This window comes from Falco naumanni, chromosome 3 (assembly GCF_017639655.2).
Source record: "Falco naumanni isolate bFalNau1 chromosome 3, bFalNau1.pat, whole genome shotgun sequence".
Lineage (NCBI taxonomy): Eukaryota > Metazoa > Chordata > Aves > Falconiformes > Falconidae > Falco > Falco naumanni.
In genome coordinates this window covers 88,467,568-88,481,686 of record NC_054056.1, presented here as the reverse complement: position 1 = coordinate 88,481,686, position 14,119 = coordinate 88,467,568, and the positions used below count along the sequence as shown (strand labels likewise).

Genomic DNA, 14,119 nt, shown 5'->3' with positions numbered 1-14,119 from the left:
ACTGTGTTGAAATAAAAGGGCTTTGTTTCTGATAAGGAATTATCTATCCAGTCACAAATGCAACCAGAACTGTTTTTAAGTCTTTGTGAATACTGGTTGGTGGTCACAGTATGGAGCTTTGCTATTGTTAATAGACTCACTAAGAAGTTAAAATTTCATTTAACTGGAAACATTTCTCTTTTGATCAGGAACAGCATTCTGTTCTTTAGCTGTGATGTATTCTAATTGTGGTCCAGGAGGTAAACAGTCAGTGGTTGATTAATCTGGTTATCCCACTGTTAAGAATTTTTCATTTTAAAATATTTTTAATCTTCTAAAAATAAGATTTTTGTGCTGCTGAGAGTAACCTAGTTAACATGCGCTAAGTTCTAGCATAAAGGGCTACACAGATTGACACAATAATTTTGCACCACCTTCTTTAAAAATATTCTTTCTTAAAGGATATGACGCCAGACTAGCACTTTTTGTTAAAAGCACAGTGCTTTAAAAATTAGGGGAAAAGGGATATAAGCAGTGTCACTTACCACTCTGTCAAATTTAATCTATTTAACTTTTCTCTGTTTCTTTCAGCATAAAGAACGTCACTCCAAAAGTAGGTGATGCAGAAACTCGTAAAGCCATTCGCCGTGCCTTTGATGTGTGGCAGAATGTAACTCCTCTAACATTTGAAGAAGTTCCTTATATTGAACTAGAAAATGGCAAGAGGGACGTGGATATTACAATCATTTTTGCATCAGGTTTTCATGGAGACAGTTCTCCCTTTGATGGGGAGGGAGGATTTTTGGCTCATGCATATTTCCCTGGGCCAGGAATTGGGGGAGACACACATTTTGACTCAGATGAGCCATGGACTTTGGGAAATCCCAACCATGATGGTAAGAGAAGATTTCAGTTTAAACACAATATATAAATGGCATGCATTTTCAGCTAACAGAACTATTTCCATGCTTCCCTGTCCTTAAAGTCACATAGATTTCTTTCCTAAGTTCACACTACTTTAGCAAAGTCTTCAGTTGATTGGTCTATTAGAATCTGAGGTAGAAAATTTTCTGTCTAAATGTAAGTTACAGTATGAAAATGTGTTTCTCTTGAAAAACATTGAATTCTATTCAGGAAACTTTGTGTTCATTCAAACATTGTGCAGCTGAACATTTACATAAACTACTTTCATTTTTATATTGTTTGCTATATTTATTTTATTTAGGTTTAGGGAAAATGTGGAATGTTCTTTAGCAGTGATATAAAAGAAGTTAAGAATAACTGAGACTAGCCATCAATACATTGGATACCAATGTACATAAAACTAGTCTTCAGTTTTTCTTTATGGTGATGCAGTGTCAGCATTTGAAGTCAACTCTTAAAAATGCCATTGCAAGAACAGAGTTAGTGTTTCCCAATAACTTTTTAACATCTTTTGGAATTGTTAATTCCAACAATAATTCCAATTTACTTAAGTTGTATATTCTCCACAGTCAAATAACAAAATTTTACCAAATCAAGATTAAAAATACTCTTTAAAGTTACTCTTCACAGAACTGTAATCTGGCCCTTGCTGAGCTCCAAGTTCATGTGACTATATTACTGCCATTATCTATGACATGTAATTTAAAGCTAGCATCTGTGCACAACAGTATCAAAAAAAAGTTTCTGTATAGAGATGTTCTGTGTTTGATGCTTTGACAGGTTTTTGTTGCAAGCAGCCCCATTTGTCCTAGTAGATCTCTCTAAGCCAGTTACATAGAGTTTGAGAGAGTCTCTTCAGCAAACTGCACAAAACAGGATGCGCAGATGCACAAACAAGTTGTTTCTGGCATACAAAAGATGCTACAGGTGACGAGCACAGAACTCATATATTTCAATGTTACACTGAATTTGTGAATGAGAGGCTTTATCTAATCCCTTCCCTTTCCCTTTCTCACCTGAGATATTTCAAGCAAAATTCAGAGCTTTTTTTATGTAGCAGTATTTGTAGTCTGGAGTTTGCAATAAAGTTAATATAAATATGGTATTGTGACTGTTCTAATGGTGCAATACTTCTGTTGTGCCAGAGTCAGTGAAGCAAGAGCAGTGTACTGCACTGTGAAAGCCCTTAGCAGCAGAATGGGTTCAAGAAGCTGATCTCCCGTGGAACAAACCCTAGATTCTTACTGGAGCAAAATCTGTGGTATTCCACTGCTCGTATTTGCCCTCTTCACAAATTTAGCTCAAAGAAACAACAGTGGCAATCTTCTGTATGTGCAGTTCACGTACATAGTCAGTCATAACACTGTGAGGCTAAATTAAGATGGTTGTATGGGCCTCAGTGGAAGACCAACACTGCACATAATGTTTTGAGGCTATTACTTCAAGCACTCAGGAAAATCTACAGGTGGTGTACATTGAAGTCAAGTGTCAATTTAAAACATGATAACTCTTTTGGAGCAGTTCTGCATACAGATACTTATAGTCTGTATGAAAGTGTGCAAACTTCTGGCTATCTCCTTCTCCTTTAACCTGAACAATTTTCAGCGTGCAAAAGGGCACTCATGTCTTTATATGCCTTTTTGTGGTTGAGTTTTGTAGAGCAGTTTTCAAAAGCTATTTATTGCATTAATGGATGTTAAGATATTTTGAAGGAAAAAAATCAAGTGAAAATAAAATTATACTATCACTAAAAATATGCTTTTATGTATCTTAGAACATTTAACTTTTATAATAAAAAAAGTTTTGCTATCTGTATCATGAAGGTTTAGTAGGTATCACTGGAAAATTATTCTGTAAATTTAATAACTTATGTTTTTTGGTGTGCTCATATATACTTTTTTGAGAAAGATATATTACTGTTAGAATGAAATAGTCAAGGAGGAAAACCCAGGATTTTTTAATGACTGGAAAAATTGTGCAAAATGCATGATAATTAAAATCAATATCTTACCATCACAAGTTTTCTGAAGAATTTTGGCAACTCCTAGTTTCATTGAGATGGTATGAACCAGGGATCTTAGGTCATAGCTATTGTCCAGAGAAAAACTGTATGTCATTATAACTCCAGAAACAGCAACATATGTGCAGATGATCTGTATATGCATAGTGTCTATTTGTCTGATCCGTGACTTCCAGTTATCGGGTAGGCCAGGTTCTGCTGATGATCTTACTGCATTAGCTTATGTCTAGGAATCCTGAAGGAACATCCAGATTTTTATTTTTTTTTTGTGACTGGAAAAAAAAAAAATCGGGTGGAAAAAGAAGACAAGCATGCCATTTGGGATTGACAGGAAGAAAGGACTTACAGCTCTCTTAGGCTCCCTATCATCTTGAGCTCAGCCTCAGAGCACTGAAAAGCAGAAGGCTGAAAGTTATATTTATGATCTTAGCTATGAGTAATTTTTCCCAGGTGAGTGTCATTGTTTTTTCCAGGTTTGTTGCTCCAATAGTCAATAGTCATCTTCATATAGTGTTACTCAAAATCCAATAGAAGGGGGAAAAGATTTGATTTATTGTTATTTTAAAATTAACTCTTGTCTCAAAGGGCTGATTTTCTCACATTCCTATTATACTATTTCAGATTTATTTGAAAACATGACCAACTTTGTTATTTAGCATCAAAAATGCAAATGTAAGATCCTCTTGAAAAGTACTAGCCTCATTCTCCACCTTGTAATGTTGTCTAATGAAAAGAATTTGCATAGTGTTTACCTCAGAAAAGACAGTAACTTCTTGGAACACTTTCATAAACTGTTGTCTGTTTGGAAATAGTTTTCATTCCAAATAAGGAATCATATACAAATTCAGTATTCTGAGTATAGTTAATTCCCACAGTAATTTATCCTGTCTAGTTAATTGCAGTGTCTTCACACTTTAGGTTTGGGTTTTGGTTTTGTGGATTTGGGGGATTTTTTCCTTATCACGTTAGCTTGATTTTCTTGTGTTTTACTTGGTTTAAATAACATTCTAGACTGAAAGGACAGTTCCAATGGAAATATAACAACTCCCCAGTGCAGTGCTGCTTTATTTTGTTCTCACTTCAGTGGTATATTTTTGTGGATCACAGAGCTATCTTATCAATCACGTTATGGGGAAGAGATCTGTGGTTGGTCTTCTCCTTCAATCTGAAGAATGAATAAGGCCTTTGTAGGAGCAAAGACTAATGGGTCTCACTCAAGAAAAAAGCTTCCTTTCTTACAATTTAACACTTGCAGGCTCTCTAAAATGATGTGTTTATTTGCTTTTATAATAACATGTAAGCAGAGTACAGCTGGAGCCTAAACTGCAGCTGAGCTGTAGAGGTCTTTTCTCCCCGTTTCCTTCCATAGTGCTGCAGGTGATGCCAGAAGTATTGGCCAGAAAGGACAAGAAACTTGCCATCACAGGGGAGCAATGGAAACAAAGACAGAATTTCTTTTGCTAGGGAAGGAGGACTGTACTGGAAGATAAAAGTTGTTTGAGTTTTTTTGCAAGGTGAGGAAATGGTAGCCTTCCAATACTTTGGACAAAGTGTTTGTATGCATTGGACCATAGCCTTCCTCCAGCCAGCCTTCATGTTCCACTTGTTCTTTTAGGATATCTACTTTCCAAGTTGTTCTGTGGGAGTAGGCTTTTTCACCTGTAGTAGATCCCATTTCTTTTATGCCTGTCCAGGCTTCAGTGTGAGATGAGGACCTTAGGTTTGTAAATTATTTGGGACAGGATGGTTTCTTCATTACCTCTTATGAAGTACCTTGTGGTCCTAGGTGGTCTCAGTTAAAACTCAGGTTATTATACTGTGGTAGAAGTAGAGGGTAGAGGAAACAAATATTGAAGGTGAAACACTCTTCAAGAATAGCAGATCGGAAAGGATAGGAATATCACAAGAAAATCTTTAACAATATGTACACTTGAAGATGTAAAGAGATAAAAAGATAAACAGATGAAAATCAAGTTACATAAGTAGCTATCTGAAAAATCAGCACTTTTTAAGAAAAACTTTAAATCCTTATTTCCTTCTGAACTTAAGTGCTGGAAAGGAAGAAAAGTGGAGAAAAAAAATGAAAAAGAAATCTTAATATACCAGTCTTGAGGCTACTCATTGTTCCCATGACTCCAATCCATTTAGGTGGTATGTATCACTTCATTGTTTGAATGAAAAATTTATGGTCAATGAATAATGTATTTAAATCCAGAAAAGGACAATGACTTCTTGCTAAGAGTGACAATATTTTGGAGATACTTTATTGTCAAAATCCTCAGCAAAAATATTTTTCAAAGTATATTTTTCAATTGCAATATTTCAAATCACTGTGATGAAATTCAGAATCACTGCCAGGGAGCAGCAGTGGTAGGGACTGTCTCTGCAGTAAATTTTCTAGTAGCTAGCAGAAAAGTCTTATCCTATGACCTGTCTTCCTGTACCAAAACTGAAAATGGTGTTCTTATTAGCCTTAACAAGGCTTTCCCACATGTTATCTTAACCTGTCCATTATTAAATCTGCAGCATTGACATTTTTTGATGCCCTGCAATATTAGTGGTTGAAGTGTCAGATTCTAGTAGAACAAGTAGTGTGCTAGATTTCTGGAAGATCTGCTTCATTATGGAGTTGTTATGCCTCAGAGCCTGAAGTCTCCTCCTACCCTATCCTCCAAGTGCTGCAGCATGATGAGCCAAACACATTCACAAGGTCTTATAGATAAGATGCTTTCCCTATCAAAAGACCAGGAATTATTTGTTTCTGCTTATATTCTCCCTATTTTGTTCTAACTTTGAGCAAGATTCTTTTGAAAGCTGTCAATGTCTGCTAAGCGTAGATGTTTGCTACTGGAAAAAATGGAAGCTGTATTTCTGCAATGACACAATTAGGAATAGGGCTTACCTTGCAGCTCTTCTTTGTTAATAGCATACGGTGATAAAACAATAAAAATTTTCAGTAGGTCAGTTTTCCCGTGTGCAGTTCAGAAAATGCAAATTAGAAAGAAATCAAGTCATATATTATATACAGCACTCACTAGGTTTTCTTTAATTGCCTCATTCCTATGACTGAAGGTTCCCATAACTGAACTTCAAGAAAGAGAGGAGGCAACATTTGATCTAAGAGCTGCTAAATGCCTTCTACACAGCGGGGGATGCTTCTGAAGTGATTAAGTATATATGTTGTAGGGTCATTAGCTGCTGTATTTTGGAGGGGAAGTGGTATTTGCTTGGTTGGTTTTTTGTTTGTTTGGCTTGGGTTCTTTTGAGGAATCCCTTGTAAAAACTTGGAAAGGACAAGAACTATTCTCAGTTTAGTTTGTGGTTTTCTTAGTAATTTAAAAGTAGACAGATTCAAAAGCTAAATGAATTTCAGACCCTTCACCACTTCTGAAGTAAGACCCAAGAAAGGGGCAGATGATGAGTCTGAAAACAGTCTTCTGAAAAGTGACTTCAGAGAAAGCTGGTCTCATCCTTAGAAATTTGTGTATGTTGACTAGTTCTGCTTGCAAACCCCAAGGGACATTTCATGGATCAAGTTTGTGTAACATTTGGATATTCCCTGGCAACCTCAGCCCATCAAAGCTAGGTTCCTTAACTAGTGACTGCTCAGAAGTTTCATTTTGGCAGATAGTGGCATGGAAAGAAAGAAAGGACTGTGATGAATTTTGCAGTTAATGGTCACTGCTACCTGCACACTGAATGAAACACAGAATAATCCTACCAGCTGGGAAAAAAGACGTATCTGTTCTTCTTCCTCACTATTGCCTTACATATTTTCCAACAATCTCTTTTCCCTGGATTTATTGTGTGATTTATTAGAAACATAATTCCTATTAAATATAGGAAAGCTCTCAGATAAAATCCTAAAAATTATGGCAGAGAGCACCGAAAGGAAGACATTAAGAGAAAGGGCCATCATGGATGAAGATGTGCACACGATGTTCTAATAGAGAGCAAAAGCCGTTACTAATATATATCTTATATTTTATGGCTTCTTGATTTATATATTTCCTTTCTTCACCTAAGAGTGTATGAACACATTTTACTATCTGTCAGAAGGTAAATGTCTCTAACTTAAGGCATAAACTCTTGCCTGTATTTAAAAAATTGCATTAGTTTATCAAAATTGATTTTCATTTGCCTGGCTACATGCACTTAAGTTAGTTTAAACCTTCTTTAAGGCAGTTATTTTTTCTGGGAAATTACTGAATGCATCTAAGCCTATTTAAGGGAGTGTTAAACCAGTTTGAACGGAGAGTGCACTACTTTTAACTAGATTAATTTAAGATTGACCTACTTACACAAGTGCAGCTTTTTAAAACAGAGCAAGATTTAGAAGTAGCTCCTGGGGAAAACAAGGATTTCTTGGGAGCTTAGATTTCAAGCACATTAGACTTGATGCTTAATGTACCAATTACTGGCTAAAATCTGACCATAGAACTTTGTGTTCCAGTGGGAGAAAATATTCGGCAAAAACTATGTTTAGGCTCTCCTTAGATAAACACAGTAGATCAGTAATGGTAGTTTGATACTTTTATCTTCTTGTTCATATCTGCAAGAGAAATAAAAATCAAAGTAGAACGCTTGATTTTTTACCTCTGTAGCAAATTCACCAAGGCATCTACTGTACCATACTGATATCCTGTAGAAACCAGTTCTTTCATCAAAGAATATACAAGTAACAGCAAATGAAACTCCATTATAGAACTAATACATTACTGTACAATTACATTTTAATGTAAGGAGAATATTACCACAGAGTGCTTACATTCATATGGAATATTTCTAAGTTGTACATACATGAAGCTCTTGTTTTCAGGAAAACAAAACCAAAACACTAAGAATTCAGCAATTTTTTGTTAACTCTCCAGCATTCAAAAATTGATTCAAGTTTTGCAAGCAATAAAAAGAAAAATACCAAACCTGTCACTTTGTACCATTTTGTTTGTAGATTGCCAAGTAAAAGCTTCTTGGACCTGATGAAAATACAGCATCTAGTGTAATGTTCTTGGACTCTGGTTAGTGCATAGATTCTGCTGTGGGCACTGTGTTGGCAGCCAAGAAAAATTTATGAAAATCCTGATCTCTGAACAGCATAGATCAACTTGTAGTAAATTTCTTTTGGCTGCCAGTGTGGTTGACACAGTACAGGAAATATATGCTGCTGGAAATATGAACCAATGGAGTTGTGAATACTAAGTCTCCTAAGGGAGCTCTGTGTCTCCAACTGTACTCACGTCATATGCTATGGTTTAGAAAGCCAAGCATTTCAGACTAAAGGAAGCTCTGTATTACAATATTACCAGTACTTTAATTTCATAAAGCATAGTGCTTTTAATTGATTATTTATTTTTAATAAGGTGTTGTCAGTATCAAATTTGATCTGTAACCAAAGTGTGACTTTGCATTTGTCACATACTTGTTTTCCAGTTCTGTACAAGGATAAATTTGTAAAAGATTAATATCTTCTTTGAATTTGTATTGCATTACACTTGTGTATATACTTTTAAACACAGAATTGCCAACATGGGTTTAGATCAAAGGTTATCCTACAAAATATCCTATCTCTACTTATGGTTATTAACAGATACCTAGGGAAGAGAATAAAGGCAGGGCAAGCATATGGCAACAAAACCCAGCATATTCCCTCTTAGCTTCCAGCAATCTGTGGCTCATTGAATTTCAGAGCCACAGGCCATATTTTTATGTTTAATAGCCTTTGAGGGATTTCCTTTAATGAATTGGTGTAATCTCTTTTTGAACTCATGTAAGCATTTGGTATCCACAACATCCTGTGGCAATGTGTTCTATAGTTTAAGCAGATGTGAAAAACTACCTTTTTCTGAATTTTGAACCTGCCATTGATAAATGCACTTTAGGTAGACTGGTAGTCATATTGTAAGGAAATAATTTCCTAATCATTTTATCTGTGCCATTCATACTTTTATGGACCTTTGTCATATTTTTTTCCAGGATAAAAAAAACCTAGCCCATTGAGTTACAGCTTTGTTCATATGCAGTTGTGAGGTTAAGAAAGCACAACTTCTATTCAAACTGAATTTATTTGAGTGCAAAATGAGAGAATTATCAATATTATAAAAGATGGCGAAACCCCACTATTACATTTATAACATAACACAATGATGAAGATGCCAGGATAATATTTAAAAGAACTTTGCAAGCATCATACAAATGGAGTAATGGTTGATTCTTTTCTTTTCACCATTCCCCCTGAAATTTAATTCAGGAGTCAGCTAACACAGATAATACTTTCTATTGCTAAACCACAAGGCTTCCAGTATTTAAAAAGCAAACCAGGCTTTCCCTGTAAGTAAATGAAAGTTGTGTTGATAGAACTTCACAGGGTAACCTGTCCTCAAACTTCCCAAACCTACCATACATTATACTTGCTTGGTGTCCATGTGCCCTCCTGTTCCGTGTTCTTACCCCACATCTTACATCTAATGGTAACTCTGAAACATTCAGTGTCTGCTGCATAAAATGTGTCCTTCGATGTATCGTCATAGGATGCAAAGCTGCACTTGAGAATAGAAAGGTCCCTTTCAGTTATTGAAAAGATGGAAAATGATTTAAAAATTAACCATAAATAGCCCTGTCTGACTTGTAAGGACTGTCATCAGACATAGGGCTATACAGATAGCTATACAGATAGCTAAACCCCATTTATTGCTGGAAGCCAGCTGATGGAAAATATTAACTATTGGCAAGGTAATGACCATATTTTTATTGAGTTTGGGGAGGTTTTTTTTATTTTCACGTGGCACCCTTTCAGCTTTGAGAAAAGCACTTAATTTACATGTCGTTAAAAAGGAAATCTTTTAAACATTGGCAGTCAGTGAAAGCAGTCTTGTGGATGAATCCAGTCCCTTGTTCTAGATGTGTGTTTAGCTGGCTACTTTAAACACATCCCAGGGGCTATCAGAGTGCAATAACATGCTCCCAGCTTTCCTTCTTGGCCTAAAATTGCCAAGTGCACTATTATGCAAATAGAAAGAGAGGGTGAGGAATATGTCAAGAAGATGGACTTTTTCATATTCTTAATTAAAACAATGGAAATGTAGACGGATATGTACATCTTACGTTGTGCTTTTTGTGTCTATAGAAGCAAGGTGATATTTAAACTATAGCTCAGTTGCCAAAGATGGTCATGATGCAGGTCATAAACCAAAAAAGGCAGCATAACCTGGGTCACTGAATTGTATATTGCTTCTATCACACTGTAGGTAAAACAAGCCTATATGGAGTAGTTAGAGAAGCTGCAAACTCTGTTATCCATTCAAACTACAACTGGAGGTTATTTCCCACATACCAGGACCAGCAGAACAAGCTGCCTGCATTTGCCATCTGCCTCAGTTTGTGATCAGCCAGCCTATCTTAAACTGCTAATGAAAAGTATTAAAACAAAGCTGGCTGACTTTGCGTGGAAATAAATCAGGAAAGTTCACATTTTCTGTTACATCAGCTTCACTGCCAAGGAAGCATTGAGCTGAAAGGGAGAATGGATCCTTGCAGACAATTTTGGCAATGATAGCATCTACATTCACAGAAAAAAAACCTGCCATTTTTTTTAAGATGTCTTTGTCTCAAACAACTCTTTACACAATAGTTAAGATAAGTTTATCTTCCCAAACTAGATTCATTTGATCAGATGCTCGTATCAGTATATTAAGAGTACTGAGTTAACATGGGGAAATTTAGTTGAAAGACGTTTGTTAAAATCATTGGTAAGTAGAAACGAACAATGGTTTTGTTCGGTTGGGGTTGTTGTTTTTTTGGGTTTTTTTTTCACTCTAGTATGGTAGAAAAGATCATTGGGAAGGCTTTTTTTTTTTTTCTTTTTTTTTTTTTTCCCCCCAGGCAAAAGATGCATTTTGAATGAATTCATACATAAAATGTGGGCCAGCCCCTTCATGATTATTTTCATGACCTCACAACCCCTCACAGATGGTTACTGTGTGGGAATGACAAGGGGGGAAAAAAAACCAAGTAGCACCTCACACACAACAAATAAATCTAGTTCCTGCTTTAACCTTTCCTTCTCTTAGAAAGAAGCTTAGCAGATTTAAACTTTGAATCTTGAATCTGAGAGCTTCCTATAATTCTTGTACATGACAAAGTTGGAGGGGGGGGGGAGGATATAAAAATAATAATAATAAAACTAATGTTAATAATAAAGAAACTTCCTTGTGACCTGTGAGCTTTCACACCAGACTCTGAATTTCAGGTTCTGGAAAGATAACTTGCTGTGGAGAGCTTGTGAGAAGCCATACTTTCAAACATGTTGGGTTAAAAAAAGAGAAAATATTTTTTTTTTTATTGGAACTAAGTTGAAATCATTCTCAAATTAAAAGTCATCTAAGGAATGAATGGCTTGGAATTATATTTTTTTTCTTTTTAGTCTAATCTGCTTGTCAAAATAATTTAGGAAAGAGAAGCTACCTATGATCCTCAGATTGTCCCTTTAAGTAGAAATTGACATTTCTGTGCTTTAAAGCAGGCACCAGGCTTAGCAGTCCAACTCTTGTGTGACCCAGAGATCTTTGAGTCTGTTTCCTGCTAGGACCGCTTCATGGAGGCTTCTTCTCCAAGACAGCAGCTGTGGGAAATCTGACTTTTCCAAAGATGTCCCATAGAGTATTATTATTGTGCCCTCTCCTTTCCCCTGCCTTTCAAGGGGAAAACAGAATCTGAAAAATCATGTTGCCAATTACTATGGATGTTGTCATAGTTTCCTGAGAGAATGAGATAAATATTTGCAGTAATTACATATGTATTTATCTATTAGGCAGAAAATGAATGGATTATTGTTCCAAAAGTAGAAGAATGTAAAAAATCCCTAAAATATAGGGTAATATTATATATGACTTTTTTAAGAATATTATGTGACTGATGAAAGATTTTTTACAATATCTGTGTTTTCAAGCCTAGAGAGTAATTTGTGCTTGACAATTGCTAACTTCAGAATGGTCAAATTATATGTTCTTGAGTCCAAAATATTTTAATCTATACTTAGGCTCCTTCCTAAATCGCTTGGGTTTCAAAAATTCCTGAGCAGCTAACACCAATACTTGGAAACATCTACAGCTAAAAACATCAGGCTGAGAAAAAAGATGAAAACCGAAAGACTAGAAAGACCAGATAAATTAAAAGAACAATATTGTTTTGTGCAAATTTTTTTGTTGTGGTGGACCTGTTTAAGTCTGTAGTTCAAGTCAGTGATGAATGCTTCCTGGTCTTGTACATATATCACTTAAGTCCATATCCTGTATTTTTATAACTAAAGTTTTGCCACGGACTTAAATGAAAAGACCTAAGTCAGAAGCCAGAAGACTTGAGTGGGTGGAATTAATCTGACCACATGCTGATGTTTATATCTGAGTTAATCTCATAGGGTCCTTTCAGAGTTAGAGGAGAGATATATTGCCTTCCTGCATAAGATTTGTTGCATCCTGCACTAGGTGTCTAAAAGAAACTAGATGAGTCATGTCCTGAAATACCTGTTTCTCATCACTGTCTGTGAAAGGTGCAGGTATAGATGTTTGCATTACAGTTTTCTGTAGCGAGATGACTTCCACCAGTGATGTTGAATCATGTGCAATTTCAGATTAGAGGAGAATTGAAGTGATAAGTACTTCCAAATAACAGCACCAACTGGGGTCCAAAGAAATCTGTCTCAGTGGTAGAGATGCCTGTTTTGAGGACAGTTCAGTATTACACTCAGAAATGGTAATTACTGGTGTAGGCTATCCCCTGTCCTTCTTGGTATTGCAGGAAAACCTTTCTCCTATTGGTCTAAATATGGTAATTCACAAATGGATTGCACCACTTAAATTTTGAATGCACAGTGCTAATATGGTAATATGTAAACATACTTTTCGTTTGCCTAAGAATTGTACATACCTCCTTTCTTATGATGCAGTTTAGGAGTCAATACAATGTTAATTATGAGGAAGTTGGATTATCACTGAGTATTCAGGAAACTGAAGATATGGTAGTGACATAGGATTAATGTTGCTAGCTGTACTCCTAGCAGTACTAGCAGAAACAATACAAATACGAATGCCTGAGCTTCAGGAAGAGTTAGCAACTGCATATATACCAACAGACAGTCGGTGGTTTTAATGATCACTTGTGTTACTGTCAGGGTTGACTGTCATAGCTGGAAGGGATGGAGATATAAGGATCCTGGATCTTCCTGAGTGTGGGATGTGGTAGAGCAGCTGTGGGAGCAGGTGCCCCCAGCAGCTCTGCACTCAGCTCCCTGCTTTCCAGTGGGGAGCTCTGGTCTGAGAACCATCAGAGATGGGACTTCTGACATTGTCCCTTTTCCCTGCCTGTGCCAGCAGCTGTCCTCCCAGGCTGGGGTCCTGCTGAGCTCTTAACTCACAGAAGGGAAAGTGTTCCAGGATTGACCTTTGCCCTGGCTAACATTTCTGTGTCCAAGCTCTCCTGCACTTTGGCAGGGGCAGCTAACTTCTGCCTTCATCTTCCTCTCTAAACATCCTCTTGCATAGGCCAGGAGGCCCAGGAACATGGCTTGGATGCCTAACTGTCTTGGCCTCACCAGCATCCTTTGGACTGCCCTCTGCAATCATTCATCCTGGAAGCTGCCCCTCCACGGTGGGTGCTGAGGCATCCCCATGCCAACAAGTACTAAGAGTTACTAGTGCCAAACTAACAGTATAGTATTCTCTTAGTGCTAAAGAGGTTTACAGCGGTTCATCTAGCTAGAATGAAATAAACAGCTACATGGATATACCCACTAATAGGAGCAGATTATCCAATAATCAGAGTGTTTCATATGAGTAAATTTTAACAAAGTAAAAATCAAGGTAGCAGATTTGTCTTTCTGTCACTTTCTCCACATATATTACCTTCAGTTTGAAGTTGTCTCAATTTAGAATATAGTACACACTTGGATCAGGTCTCCCTTTGAAGTCTGCAGACTTCTTAGAAAGCATATCTGTTTTTCACATCAGAGAACTTTAAATGATGTTTTTTATTTTTCCTAAACACTTTGCCAATTAAGATTCAAAATTCCCACTTCTGTTACCACCAGTCCAAGGGGGGAGAAAAACAAAACCCCCAAAACTGAAGAAACCCATAGACAATTTTAGCTTGACTCTTTTTTTTTTTTTCTAGTAGGAGTTAAGCAAGGGAAATAACAGTGAACAA

At 36.5% G+C, this 14,119-nt stretch overlaps 1 protein-coding gene across 1 annotated transcript in view; it reads left to right on the top strand.

The window, feature by feature from the left end:
• MMP16 (matrix metallopeptidase 16) overlaps positions 1–14,119 on the top strand; it is a 194,453-nt gene that overhangs the window by 113,333 nt on the left and 67,001 nt on the right. Inside the window, exon 4 of the mRNA XM_040586220.1 lies at positions 571–875. Within this exon, the coding sequence (XP_040442154.1) occupies positions 571–875 (305 nt within the window). The remainder of the gene's footprint in view (positions 1–570; positions 876–14,119) is intronic.